This window comes from Lycorma delicatula, chromosome 1 (assembly GCF_047948215.1).
Source record: "Lycorma delicatula isolate Av1 chromosome 1, ASM4794821v1, whole genome shotgun sequence".
Taxonomy (NCBI): Eukaryota; Metazoa; Arthropoda; class Insecta; order Hemiptera; family Fulgoridae; genus Lycorma; species Lycorma delicatula.
The window spans coordinates 207,040,338-207,056,233 of record NC_134455.1 but is presented as its reverse complement, the minus strand read 5'-3'; the positions used below and the strand labels follow the sequence as shown (position 1 = coordinate 207,056,233).

General features: G+C 30.1%; 1 protein-coding gene across 5 annotated transcripts in view; it reads right to left on the bottom strand.

The window, feature by feature from the left end:
* The window catches only part of Rbcn-3A (rabconnectin-3 alpha), a 518,724-nt gene that overhangs the window by 119,688 nt on the left and 383,140 nt on the right, over positions 1-15,896 (bottom strand). For all 5 annotated transcript variants that reach the window (XM_075371055.1, XM_075371080.1, XM_075371085.1 and 2 more), the window contains 4 exons: positions 9,293-9,394; positions 6,783-6,995; positions 5,094-5,348; positions 189-347 (listed from right to left, as the gene is read on the bottom strand). In XM_075371055.1, coding sequence (XP_075227170.1) covers positions 189-347; positions 5,094-5,348; positions 6,783-6,995; positions 9,293-9,394 — 729 coding nt within the window. The remainder of the gene's footprint in view (positions 1-188; positions 348-5,093; positions 5,349-6,782; positions 6,996-9,292; positions 9,395-15,896) is intronic.

Here is a 15,896-nt window from a genome sequence, read left to right as displayed (position 1 = left end):
ATATATTTTAAGAGGTAGAGGATATTAAATATTCTACTGGGCATTCAAATAAGTATTTCCCTTGAGCGATAAAGATCATATAAGTTACAAAAATAAAACGATAATCACAAAAATAATATGAAAAACAATAATAATACAATATAAAAAATTACGCATTAAATATTGTAACAAGAATCAATAATTCAAACCTTTTAACCATTTCTTCCTTCTTGCAGCTCTTTGAACTTTTGCTTCAAAGTCAGATTTTTCTGCCATAAGTATTTCATACAGGGTAGGCTTATCTTTATTAAATGTTGGAGTGTTATTATATTCACGCAATTCTTGAGAACCTTCTCCAATAACTTCATCTATAAAAGAAAAGATAAGTTAGTAGTAATTTTTCACAGCCCAGAAATAGAAATTGTACAAAATTTCTAGAAATCAACAAATTCTAAGCGTCAAATTAATGTGTCAGTAAATTGTAAGTACAATCCTGCTTTGACAGAATTTGTTTTAAGGTTACTCAGTGAGATCAAATATAGTCATTGTATTTGTGTTAATGGTAAACATCATATGCATGGTTATGCAGGGAAATTTTAACATCAGAGATAAATTTTTACAATTCCTATTTTATGGCAGAATGTTATGACAATTTACAGGATATCTGGCTACTATTGCTAATGATAAAGGTGATACAGAGTGTCCTTTAAAGGTGAGGCCAAACTCTAGGAGTGATTCTACTTAACAGACTGAGGAAAAATGTCCAGTGAACATAGATCCGAAAATGTTTGCCATTTTGTGATTTTTTTAAGAAAAAGTTATTTTTCACGCACGGTTGAAAATAACGCAAAAAACTTTTGTAATTTATTTTAAACTAACATTTTTTAATAGGAAAAAAATAACGATATTCTTGGTTGAAAAATTTCAAAATGCTGGTTGTTTCAATTTTTCAATCTTAGATATCTTAGGAATTATTAGATTTATCAAACTGTGTTGTATTATAAAAATTATGAAGCATTTTTTTTGTGAACAAAATGACAACTTAGTTATAAAAATCCAACAACAATAGAGTTATTGCAAAAAGTAGGCCTAAACAATATGGTGGCCATTTTGTTTTTACTTTCTTGTACATCACACAAGGAAGTATTATGCTAAAAAAAATTACAGTTTTAAAATTAGATAAAAACTTAGTTCTAAAATTAGATTAGATTTAAACTGAAATATCCATTTTGACCATCCCTGAATTTATTTTTAATAGTTTCGGCTTGACTGAAACAATTTCGTACCTCACACTATTCAAAAATGATTATCCATAAGATGTTGAAATTTTGGAATTACGGCTGTTGTAACATCTAGTTGTGCACCTCCCCTTTTCATTGCAATCAACTGAACCAAAATCCAGAAAAATTTGGATTTTGGACTTTTTCTTAACTGCAGTAATAAGCACTCATTGAGAGCATTTCAACGATATATCAAATAAAATTTTAATTAATGAAATACAATGGAATTTCTATAACTTGAATATTCAAGGGAATAAAAAAAAAATTTGACTTACGGGAAATTTAAGTTACAAAAACATACATGTTATGAAATTACTACCCATTGTAAATTCACTCATGTAAAATGTACGGCACTGTTTAAGAAAATATAGCATTTTTTCCATACAGTTTTATTATATCACAGCAATATTATTACCGGACATGATTCAACATTATAAATACATTATACAGTATGTACTACTGGTATGTATGTAGTTAGTAAGTTAAATTACTGTAGTTAATAACTTAACTTAACTTACCTGAGGAGTATTCATTACTGCGGAAGTCATTAAACAAAATGTAGGCTAATAAATAAACATGAAAATACTGTACATTAATCACATTTTTTCTCACTGATAATCAATTTATTACACAAAAATTATTAATGAATGAAAAATACAAAGGGCTATAATTTAATAGAATAGTAAAAAATATCATTGTTGTATATAAAACACGGTTCAATTTTAAATTCAAGGATTGTGTTTTTAAAAGTTTTTCAGATAAAATAAAAAGTGAAGATTAATTGGCCCGTTCGTAAAAAAACTGAATTTAATTAAAATTTATTAAAAAAATTGTTGAATGTTGTCTGACATTTATTCTGATGCAGTGCAGTCAACCATTTTTCTTTATCTGCCACAGCGAAAAAAACAGATTCTGGGACATCATCTTTTGACTCGACGAATCGTCGAACAGAATCAATGCTATCGGTAACTTCCATTATAGTTGGGGTTGGTACGCAGGGTAGTTCATCATTGTCGTTATCCGAATTAGTCTTTATGGTGTCATTCTCATTTGTCATTGTGTTAATCACATTGATTATATCTTTTCAGTATGGTATTTGGCTACTACCAAATCTTTGTCTATAGAAACATAATCCCGAAAATGTATGTTGCTGGATACTTGCAAAACACTGGTAACTGTGCCAATCATTATTATTGTCATCATCATCATCACCATTATTGTTGCTAGAAGAAAGGTTTTCACTGCTAGTTTGTTCACATTTTGACAAAATAATTGGTTGTTGTGGGTTTTTAAATCTAGCTTTTTTAAAACACATCACAAGATGTTATATCATTCCAAGATTTTTAACTTCCCACACACAATGAAGAAGATTAATTTCTGGTAATGTTTTCATTATAATCCTTTTCCTGTACATTAACTTAAAATTTTGTATAATGCCCTGATCCATTGGTTGAAGTTTAGAGGTAACATCTGGTGGAAAGAAAATAAATTTTATAGATAACAATTCCAGAAGAAACAATTTTGGATGTGCCAGGCAATTGGCAATAAATACAACAATCTTTCTATTCTCTGAATGATGATAATAATGATTTGATTTGAATAATAATTTTACAAAGATTTGATTAGTAACCCACTCTTTTCTACTGGCTTCATATTGAATAGACAAAGATTTAACATTAGCGAAAAAAACGTGGATTTTTCAATTTACCGATTAAGAAAGGTTTCAACTTTTCTGTCACCAACATGTGTGCACCTAAAAGAACTGTAATGTGTTCTTTACTTTCCCATCACGGTATTTATCACCTTTAAAAGTTAAAGTTTCATCAGGTAAACATTCGTAAAACAGTCCAGTTTCATCAGCGTTAATAACATTCGATTTGTTGTATGTGCTCATAATTTCTTTTAGCGTACTGTTTATCCACGTATTACAAACTTCTTCATTTACACTGGCACTTTCACCATGAAAATTTTAAAAAATTATTCCATGCCTATCTAAACTTATTAAGCCAAGCAACACTAGCTTTGAAATCCATACAACTGTACTGTTTTGCAAAGTACTCGGCTTTTTCACATAAATTTGGTTCACTGATAGGTGAATTTTGATCGCAATTGTTTTTAAATCCCTCTAAAACAGAATAAGAACACCCTTGTTTACAGCAGCAAACAAACCCAAATAGACCTACGAAAACTATGCATACAAGCTGAGACGGTTATAAAGATACACTGACCATGTTGGTCAATGTCCTTTACAGAAGTGTCTTCTTATGACAAACTAGTTCCGGTGAATACTGACACCTGATGTATAAGATTTCGCTTCCCTCTTTACTGTATCATGATTCTTCCTTTTTTGTTATCGCATAGTAATGGGAGCGAATCATGCTCGTTTCATATTCTGAACTGAAAATAGGATCAATATTATAGGCTTAATGTTAAACTTAAGTTTTTTGTAATAAACTAATCAAATTTTTTACTTTGACTTACAGGATTTTTGTTCGAGTTAAAGGAATTATATTTCCATATAACGCAATACAATATGCCCAGGAATTAGAATAAATTTTGAGTTGCAGAAATTTTTGAGTTATAGGTGTTCGAGTTACAGGAATTTGACTGCATTTGGATCTTTTACAAGGGAAAGGGGCACATCGGCTTGAATCAAACCTTCATCTCCTTTCTGGTTGTAAAATAATTTTTATGACGAAAAATAATTAAAAAAAAAAAAAAATGAAAAATATCAGAAGTTATCAATGAAATAAAATTTTATGTAATTTTCATTAAAAAAAAAATGTGTATATGTAATTTAATAGGCGTACAAGGAAGTTATGTGGCCCACATCAATTTTTTTATTATTGTGACTCACTTGATAACTAAATCAAATTTTCCAATTAAAATTGCTAAAATTAGTAATTTTTATCAGAAACCAGTATAATAAATCACTGCAACAAAAAAAACCAAGTTGGCTGCAATATCAGTGTAGGTCTACGGTTTGCAATAACTTTGTCGTTGGATTTTTACAACTAAGGTGTTGTTTTGTTCACAAAAAAATGCTTCACAATTTTTATAATACAACACAATTTGATAATAATTTCTAAGATATTTAAGATTGAAAAACTGAAACTACCACCATTTTGAAATTTGTTAACGAAGAGTATCGTTACTTCTTTTGCCTATTAAAAAAATGTTAGTTTAAAACAAAGTACAAAATTTTATTGCATTACCTTCAAAAACGCTTTTGAAAAATAATTTTTTTCTTAAAAAATACAAAATGGCCGACAGACAGAAAAACATTCGTTTTCAGATCTATATTCACTGGACATTTTGTTTTCAGAATGTTAGGTGGATCACTTCCTACAGTTTGGCCTCACCTTTAAAGGAAACCTGTATATATATATATGTATAGAATATTTTGCAATGAATGTTACATGAACAGCTGCAAACATCATTTTTCACACGCTGAAAATATTTTTATTGTGATGAATTTTGTTTATTACCTTTATTTAAACACTTCTACTGGACGTCTTTTTACACAACAATAGTAAAGTTATAAAATATAAAGAAATTTATCCACACTTAACTAGACATTCAGTTTTATACAGGATGTCTGCAAAAACAAAAATACAGCTTGATACATTTTAAATTTGTAAACAATTGAAAGAAGTTCATGTATAAGTTACTGCAAATGAATGTATTCTATTATCATAGTAAAACACATAACATTTTTAATGGTTTAAAGACATTATAACTAGCAAAATATTACAAATGTGAAATGTAAAAATTAAGTATTTCTTGCCTCCATAAAGTCTCATTAAAAAGTAAAATATTATTAACAACCCTTACATGAAGCTTCTGCTATATCTACATCGCCTGCAGAGTAATTACAAAGCTGTCGTAAAGCATCAACCTCTCGTTCCAACCATAGATATAACTGATACCGTAGCTGACCTCCATCTACTTCATATCCAGTCGCTAGGGTGGATAATTCTTCCATTAATATTTTAAGACAAGCCACAAACTTCAACTGCTGAGCCATTATATCCATCTGACCATTTTGACCGTTCTTACCATCACTATTCCTACTCCCATTAGTCTCCACTAAATAACATAAAAAAGAAGAAAATATTTTAAAAAATTGAATTACTAAATTATTATTAACACTTACATAAATACTGTAAATATTTTAATTTTAAATTTACAGACATCTTTGTTGGATGTGTTTTTAAATGAAAATCAAATATGAATGAAGGAAATGATAACAAATCAAAAGGTATAAAATTTAAGTATTCTTGTTCCACAAGATTTTTCTGATCACATAATTTTATAATTACTACTCTTTATAAGCCAGTTACAATAAAAACCCTCTTCAATGATTTTACATCGACCAAAAAAAATTTACATATAGGTTATGGCTAGAATGGGGTTAGATTCTTTTAAATATTCTGTTCTAAGTATTCTAAACTTAAACAGTACCGTAAAAATAAAAAATAAATTATGAGAAAAACAATTTTTAATAAGGTAACATTACTATGGTACCAATCTTGCCTGAACTATCAATAATTATAAAAAACCTATCTTAAAGTAATTGCTAAGACGAAGAATAAATAGTGCTAACATAGAGGAATAAAATTCACTGCAAGCTGCTGACGTGCTGCTCGTAAGACAATATGCGCACTAATTTTCTATAAGAATTACTGCACATTGCCCATAATAAGAAGAAATATTTTAATATATTCTTATTTACAAATATCAATTCATCCATAGCATAATAAGGATAATTTTTTATTAGAACACATTTTTACTACCCACCTTGGCAAAATCATTACACCAATTTTTTAATGTTAGAAAATAACTTCTCAATTGAAACAGCTTTTATAATTAAACTATTAAAACAGTTATTGTTTATTATTATTGTCACTAACTAGAAAACAAGCGATTGAAAAATTCCAAATTTGATGAGAAAATTAAACAGTTAATAGTAATGCGATTAATAGAAGATACCGTTATTATTAGAATTCTTTAATATAATTCACTCAGGTGAAAAATAAGTAAAAAAACTACTTTTCTTAATTTTTGTCAAACAAATTTTTCAGTAAAGAAACAGCCAAGGTTAATAGAAAACTGATTAGGAAATAAAATAAGACAGTCCATTAATTTTTTACCCTTATTATAAAGCAAACAATTGTTTTATTACAAATTTTCCTATGTATAAATATTAATTTCAAAAAGCAAGTTTATAGGCATTTTATATATAAGCTGTAATAATGTTATTAACCCTGATACAACAAGTATGAAAATAATAATAATGTTGTATTTATGTACTATAATATTTCCTGATATTCATCTAGTATGCCATTTTTTAAATCTAGCCCATAACATTCCTATATGACACTCAAAACCTGCCACAACAATAAAAATTTGTAAAAAAAGTCATAAAAATATAAGAAGCTGATGAAATCAGCTAGCTTGACATTACAGTGGCTTTTTTATAGAAAATAAATAAAGTGTAATTTGACATGTGCTGTAACTAACCGCTATCTTGTTTATCAATTTTCATTTCAAGTGGTTTATCATCAGACTTAATTTTGGTATCATCATCATCATCATCATCTTCATCTTTAAGTTCATCATCGTCATCCCACTTCAGTACCAGTTCATCTTCCTTGATTTTGGATGCAGGCTGTGACCAATCAAATCCCATATCTGCATTTCCTCCATTCGTTAATGACTCTGCTCTATCTTCACCTGCAACAGTTAAATTGTACAAAAACTTTTGAATAAGAAAATAGTACAAAAAAAATGTATTACATATAATAACAGTGAGAAACTTCATTTTTTAAGGGTAGAGCCCAATAGTGCAGGTTTATACGCCAACCTGTTTAGCAAATGAGGAGGTAAGGATGCATAAAGAAATGTAAGTATACAAATGAGAAGAAAACCTGATAATGGGAGAATTTAATGTTGTAGTAATTAAAAGGCAAGAAAAAAACAGTTGGCGTACCAGCTAGGTCAGAGAAAGAGATATGAGGCTTTCAGAATTTTACATTAAGAATAAACTAGTGATTTAAATACATTTTTTTTAAATCATTTAAGAAATCACACATGGGTGAAACCTGCAACATTAGAAAGGTTATCAGAGATTACATTATGATTAAGCAGAAATTTTAAAACCGAATTATAACTATAAAATAGAACCAGGAGCAGATATTAATTCTGACCAAAATTTAATTAAGATGAAAGGTAAGTTGAAATTTAAGAAACTAAAGAAAAGTATGGGGAAAAAAGAAATGAGATGGAGAAAAAGAAAGAATAATATTAAATTAAATGTTAAACAATGAGATCTTTTCACAGTTACTTTGATGGCTTTATGTGGATCAATATTCAAAAATTTTGTTCTCATGAGCACTTGCATAATAACAGACCACTTCAGCAGAGCGCACAGACACTGGAACTACAACTTGCACTAGCAACTACAGGCATTACTCAACTGAGTTCACTAATCACTAATCCGCATAAAATGGTATTTTAGAATAAAGTTGTGGTTCAAAACACATCACAACAGTAGTATGATTACATTGAAAGAAATATATATATATGAGTATAATACAATCTGGGGTAATGGTGTTTATGTTGATTAATACAAAATGTTGTGCATGCAACATGTATTTTATGTATATGTATGTGTAGTAAAAAAGAGAGACTACAACCAACTAGGATTTCCATGGGCACTAATCAAAGATTCTCAAAAGTTTGAACTCTGAGGAGCATTGCTCTTTTGGCAAAAACCAGAAATGAGTTTAAAAACTGAATAACATGGGTTTATTCTTGAAATAACTTGCTTGATAATAAATAAGAATGTTGTAATGAAATGGGTGTGTGTGTATGTGTATGAGAGAGAGAAGAGAGAGGGGGAGAGAGGAGTACAAAGAGGATTTAAATATGATAGGAGAAACACAATTAGTTACAGAATTTTTTATGTTAAGGGAGTAAAACTACAATGAATATAGACAAAGGTGGATTTCAAAAGAAAAGACCTTTCATGCAAAAAAGGGTTTTGGTTGTATTAAATAAATACATAAAGAATTAAAAAGATGTTAAAAATATTTATGTGGAGTGTAATGCTTTATGGTAGTAAAACACTGACAAGTTACTTTCTAGTGTACTTATTAAATTCAGTTTTACTGATACTTTTTTTACTTTATAATAAAACATTTTTAGCTTTAGATCTATTTAAAAATGAGTAAGTTACAAAAAATTTCTGCTAGCGTGAAAAAACTGTTTGTAAGAAACACAAGGGAGGACAATAAATTTAAGTGAACATAAGTAGTCTGGAATGCAGGATAATTTTTTTATCTTTCACATAAAAACTTTTATGATTTTAACTTTCACATAAAAACTATTTAATATCAGAATGATTTGAGGCTATATGCTAGAATATTAAAATAATAAAATACTATGTAATGATGACAACTGACAATTAAACTTCAAATCATTTATGTACTATTTAATTTTTTCTTTGAAAAATGTTTCACTTGTTATATAGAAGAAACTTACCATATAGGCTGGACTAAAGCAGGTTATAAAAATAAAATTTACTTCAATAAATTTCTTGAGATAATTTTACTTATAAAAGAACACGTTAAATTATGGTGAACAGTCTGAGCTGGATGATTTTAAGCTAAATTAAATTTTTTAAAGGGATTGACTAAAATTTTACAACTGTTACCTTATTTTTAAGAAAGTGTTAAAAATACAAGGTTTTTAGTTTTCATGTAACACACACACATCATTAAAATAGTAGAGTTAAAAGCAAAAAAACTGATGCATAAAAATAATAAGTTCAGACAAAACTAAGAATCTGAAGTATAACAAAAATACATTTAATTATTTAAAATCTAATAAAAAAAATGCCTTCATTTATAATACAAATGTCTAATAGCGGAAGTCAGAGTTAATCATAACATGATTCAGACAAAACTGCCAAAAATTTTAATTTTTGGGAAACATATAAAAAGGAAAAAATATATATGTTGATGACTTACTTTGGGTCAATGACTGTGTTGTAGTAGGTTCATCCCAGCACAATATTCCAGTGTCAATTTGAGTGTCTTGAACTTTTGTTTTACTAGGACTATTAACAATACCTGAAATAAAATAAAATAAAATAAAAATGCAATTTCAGTTAATCTATAAAATGACATTTCTTCATTTTCTGAAAAATGATTAAAATTTTTTTTGGCAAATATAAATTAAACTTTCAAAACATTACACTTCTGTATATAGCCAGAAAACTCATTGGTATAACAATCAAAAATATATCTAATCATCATTAAATAAAATTGGATACTGCCACCAATATTTCATTGATATGAAGTCACGAAAAATTGTATTCACTGTTCATTTTAAAGCAATTCCTTTTCTAAGCTAATGAATATGCAATACTGAAATCAATCCGACCACTTTCCATCAATTAATATTAATATTTTATGAACTGAGTAAATGGGTTTTGATAAATTTTTCATGTAAATAGACTTTGAGGTACAGAAAAAAGAAGTAAAAAAATTATCACAATGTAATTTACATCTTTATTTAAACGAATGGTTCTTTCGGTAGAGGAACTCATTTTTCTCGTTGAACATGTCTTTTATGAAGGTGGCAAAGTATATGATTTAATGAAGCACAAGTTTTCTGAAAAATTTCCAAATGCTCCTGTTCCTCACCGCAATGCAGTTCGAACTCTTATCGAAAACTTTCGGGCAACAGAATCTGAAGACAATGATCGGCGTGGAAGACTACCTAAACTAAACGAATAGAAGCTGCTTGATATTTTGGATGCTATGGCCGAAAGTACATCAAAGTGTGTAAGTAAGTTAAGTTAGTACAGCAGCAAGGTATCGGACTTACTACCGCACATAAAGCTGTAAGAAAAAAATTGAAATTTTTGCTTTACAACGTAATGTGTGTTCAAGAACTGAAACCTACAAATCACGCCAAATTATTGTCAATGGTTTAAAGGTTTTTTGACCAAAATTCGTAGGTATCCTCAACATTATGTTTTTTTACAGATGAGTGGTTTCATCTGGGGAAGGTATATCAATTCACAAAATACACGACTGTGGTCTACAACTAACACCCATGAATTACACGAACAATCTTTACAGGAAGCGAAAACTGAAGTCTGAATCGGTGTGAGTAGAACGCGCATTGTGGGTCCAATTTTTTTTGAAAATTAAGTTAAAAATGATCATTATTGTGCAGTTTTAAGAAACTTTATTAGCCGGTTAACAAAAGTGGAAATCAATCACGGTTGCTTCCAACAAGATGGCGCCACAGCTAACAAGTTAATGATTTTTTTATGAAATGTCTTTTGTGAACGAATCATTTCGAGGAGTTTGTGGCCTGTACGATCGCGCGATCTGACTCCCCCCCCAGATTAATTTCTGTGGGGGCAGCGAAACAAGCAGTGTATCGCAATAGACCACGCACAATTAACGAACTAAAAACCGCAATAACAGCTTATGTACGAGACATTCCAGTACATCAGCTGGTTAAAGTGTTTGAAAACAAACAAACTGAAACGTGAGCAGTGTTGTATTGATGTTGAACAAGGTATTTTTCAACACCTTTTATAAATTATTCCTGTTACCGTAATATCAGTTTCTATAGAATGTGAATTAAAAATGCAAAGTAATAATTAAGAAAGTGTCGTCATTACACTTCCATAATTCCAGTGCGCAGCAACTTTCCGAACGTACTGTACCTAAGTTTTCCTAAAGTTTTAAATGGGCTAATAAAAATAATTTCTGTAAAACGTTTGCGTTCATTTACGGTCAGCAAAAAATAAAAAGTTATTTGCTTAGCTGAGGAAATAATCGTGAACCAGGCCGTAAATATAATATTCTAGAATCGTGTATAAGTGATGGAGAAAGATAAAAGAGAAGGTTATGGAAAGCAGTAAGGGTAAAAAAGCATTCACAGCGGAAATCTGAAGTTTCCTTAAGTAGAAGAACAGTTGATTTCTTACATTCAAGACAAATATGCAAGCAGGAAGGGGAGGGAAAAAATATATATGCAAGCAAGGATTTGCTGTTTCAATAGATATGGCACAATTAAAAGCCGCACAAATCGCAAGGGAACTTCAAATAGCGAATTTTAAAGTCAGAATTATTAAGTCGTTTTATAAATAGGTATTAACTACCAAAAAGAAAACGTACTTCTATTTGTCAACGTATGCCGGATGTCTTCGAGGAAAAATAATTGGCCTTTCAGAAACGTGTAATTAAGTTACAAGAAGAAAATTACTTTTAAATGGTGCAGATAGGAAATGACAATCAAACATTAGTTTACTACGACATACCAGCAGATTCAACAATTAATGCTGTCTGTGAAAAATCTGTTTGCGTGGGTACTGATGAAAACAGTGATGTAATCATGTTGACATTATTTACAAATGTCAAAAAACTTTCACCATTATTGTATTTCAAAGAAAACCCCTTTCAAAGGGTGAAAAATTACCTGCTGGTATCATTGTTAGGTGTCAAGAAAAAGGATGGAAGGATAACGCGCTAGTTTTACAGTGAGTAAAATGTGTGCGGGAACAGCAACCTGGTGTTTTTTTAAAATTTTAAAGTACGTAAGTGATGTTTCTAGCTTCCGCGGATTTGTAACAAACAATGTGAAAAGAAGGCATTGAGAAAGTAAAATAATCCAAGTTTGTATTTCTACTGGAATGGCGTCATCACGCCAACTACTCGTTGTTTGTATTGTTCGGTCTTTCAGAGCCCATTTGAAACATTTTTATTCTGAATGGATAGAGATTACATTCCACGAAACTACTCCCGCATGAAGACTGGAAAAACCGAGTTTGATATTAATATGCGAGTGGATTTTCGGTGCGTGGCATCTTACTTCAAACGATTTGGTTGCGAAAAACTTGAAGAAATGCTGCATTTCTAATAGCATAGATGGAAGCGAAGCAGTGTGGGACAACGAAGACGATCACGCCCCTTCTGAAGTTGGAGATTCAAACAGCGATAAAGATTAAAAAACAGGTAGATTCATTCTTAAAATTTACCATATTAGTGATTTTAACAGTTTGGTTTTTAAAACGATCATACGATGCTACTACAACAGACTTTTTGTTCTTTTTTTGTTTCAGACATGCCTGCTAACCGACGTGAATTTCTATATTTTTTAGTGTTTATCAATGTACCATTGATAATTTTTGTATACAATGAGGTATTTAATGACAATTTAATTTTAAAGTACGTATTTTTTGTACGAGTAAATAGGTATTTATTTATATCAAACTAGATAACAAACTATTTTTGAGTAATACAACTTTTGCCTATGAAAAAGGACCCTGTACCGCTTCACTTTCTGTTTTTAATAAATTACCCAAATACTTACAAGTTTTTCAAACTAATTTATCTAATGTTAATTAAACGATCTTTTTTTTACATGAACGATACTTATTATACGCAGTTCGGAGAGTTTTTAAATAACAGAAACCACAAGACAAACCTGAATTTTTTAACGCTTGTCAAACGTTTAAGAATTTAAAAATTATTACTTTATTTGTACAAAATAATTTACTTATTAAATTCGCATAGTCATAACCGTGTGGCGCATAGTTCCAAAATATTATTATTTTTATGTCCTAATATCGATTAACTTATTTTTCTTTATTTACAATTCTTTACTTTCAATACTCTCTTAAGGGTTTTCCACTGTTTCTCTAGATCCTTAAACGTAGATGCTGGACTTATATTTATCGTTAACGCAAAGCTATTTTTTATTATACTCTTATATGGAATAGCAAATCTATGGTTTTCCAAATAGTTTTAAATATGTAATACGTAAACATTTGAATAAAGTATTTATTTATTTATTTTGTATGGTATACGGCTGTTTGCTTATTTAACGAAGTTGTGTAATTAATACATAAATTCCAATAAGTGAATAAATATTATTACGACCATATATGATAAAGAAAAAATACATGAAATATAAAACACGGTTCCGCATGGGTAAACGTAATACATTATTATATTGTAACAAGACCGGTATAGCGGACCTGAGTAACGAATTCCTGCCGATTAAGAGGAAAGTAGTAGAAAATATAATAACGGGAGGAATCGAGAAAGGTGCTAAAAGAAACACTTTTAGTAAAGCTAACAGGTCCGTTTAACAATCATATTTTGTAACACTTCCCAATGACACATAATTAACACATGTCGTTCCGTGAGAAGAGTTATCGGACCAATGTTTGAAATGCATGGAAACGAAAGGGCTTCCCGTTGATAGTTCTTACGCGAGATGGGTCCGGTCCAGCAGGTAAAGAGGATAGGAGTATAAATATTCCGGGGAAGAGCAGTTAAAAATCAGTTCCGGGAGGAGAGTCTGCGGATGTGAATCGGTGAGATGAAGTCTGCGATGTAAGTTTTACGAATCAGTCCGCGAGAGTATTCTGCAAGGAGGTCAGTGAAGGAGCAAATTTCAAAATGAACTAAGTCGGCGCGGTTAAGGTTAAACCAATAAATTGTAATTATATAAACATTTTTCAATTGTCAATCTTTCAATATCCTGATCGAGTCGCGAAATAAGGAAATAATGGGCCATAAGCAAAACCTTTTCGTAAACTATGTTGCTGAATTACAAAATTATAACTGAATTAATTTTTTTTTAAACCTATTTTTAATTTAACTTTTAAAATATTACAATGTAACGTAGGGATTTCATGACAGGTCACAAATTTAGGTAATTTTTGTAGGAAATTGTTTTTAAAGTACGAGGGTTATTTTTTTTCAAGGTCCGATCAGTCGCGAAATAAAAACCCGCGCAAAACTCGGATGAACCTTTGTGCATATGTGTTGCGCAGCGTCTCTAGTATGGCCTTCAATCGCGCCGCGTCACTTCGTTCAGTTCTGAACACGTAGCTAGCACGTAAACATGTCTACAACAATAGCATCTCTCGCCAAGTGTGAAGTGCGTGAGGTAATTCGATTTCTTCAGGCTGAACGTGGCACGACCATCACTGCAGCCTCATACTGTGTGACTCTTCAACGTCTACGAAGGGCAATTCAGAATAAGCGGAGAGGAATGTTGTCATCACGCATTGTCTTTCTCCATGACAATGCTCGGCCGCACACTGCAGCTGTAACAAAGAACCTCCTGCAGCGTTTTCGTTGGGAAGTGTTTGATCACCCACCATACAGCCCGGACTTGGCTCCATACGATTTTCACCCCTTTGCTCACATGAAACGCTGGCTAGGAGGACAACATTTTGGCACAGACATCGAGCTGCAGACCAGCGTAGAAACATGGCTGAAAACACAGGCGGCTCCGTTCTATGACGAGGGTATTGGAAAGTTGGTACCAAGCTACGACAAATGTCTAAATCGGAGTGGCGACTATGTAGAGAAATAGCGTAACAACGATGTAAGTAGTTGTTACAAATAAAAATTTTTATTTTCACTGTGGTTTTAATTTCGTGACCGATCAACCTTGAAAAAAAAATAACCCTCGTATATTGTAAAACACTTTGAATTGGATACTTTAACATTTATTATTAGTGTTTTCACAAGTTTATAAAACATCAATTCGCGTCTGAGTATTAAAGTATACATAAATCGACTAACGAGAAGCATATAGCAACGTTTTTTCTTAGCTAAAAAGTGTAAAGATCGATTACAAAAAAACTTTTTAATAAAATTTATACTCCTGTCGCTGAACAGTTTTCAAAATACTACTACGGGATTATTAAGTCGGCTTCTAATAGTTTATATATATATATATATATATATATATATATATATATATATATATATATATATATATATATATATATATATATATATATATATATAATACAATAATATAATATAATATATACAATATAATAATATATATACAATAATGTAATAATATATATATACAAATAAAATATTCAAATTTAGAAGAGTGTTGATTTTGCTACGCAAATGATTGTAGTAATCACATTTACATCCTTATCCAAAAAAGAGTTAAAATCATTTCACTTGGTTAATAAGTTAAAAAAAAGGGAAACGAATGTACATCGTTCACCGCGCTGTGAGTTACAGTAATAACACCAAAACCGTCCGACTACATACATGTATGTATGTATATATATATATAAAATTCTGCTTTTAGAATTATTACGTCTTTTGAAAATGGGGTACTGTATTATCTTTAACTATTATAGGCATCTAAATTTGTGATTATGTAGAAATATGCAATTTGCAGTATTATTTTATTATTTATTAATATACAATAGCGTTCACTAATTTCCTAGAGTTGACGATGATTGCAGCTGATAACTAATAAATAAGGAAATAAAAGAATATCACTGCTATTCAAATTAATTATTCTTACAATTTCAAATATATTTTATAAAAACCTTTATTCTAAAAGTAATTCTTAATTTTTCAATTGTTTTTTTCATTCATATCCATAAAATAATAGGCTTATTCTCGTATTAAATATAAAACTACAAATACGATGATAGTACACAGATCATTATAATCAATTCGTCTCATTTCAGAAAATCAGGGACTATATGAAATTCAGAAAAAAATACAATTTTTTGAAATTTATTGTTAAAGGAGGATGCTAAAATTAGCTACG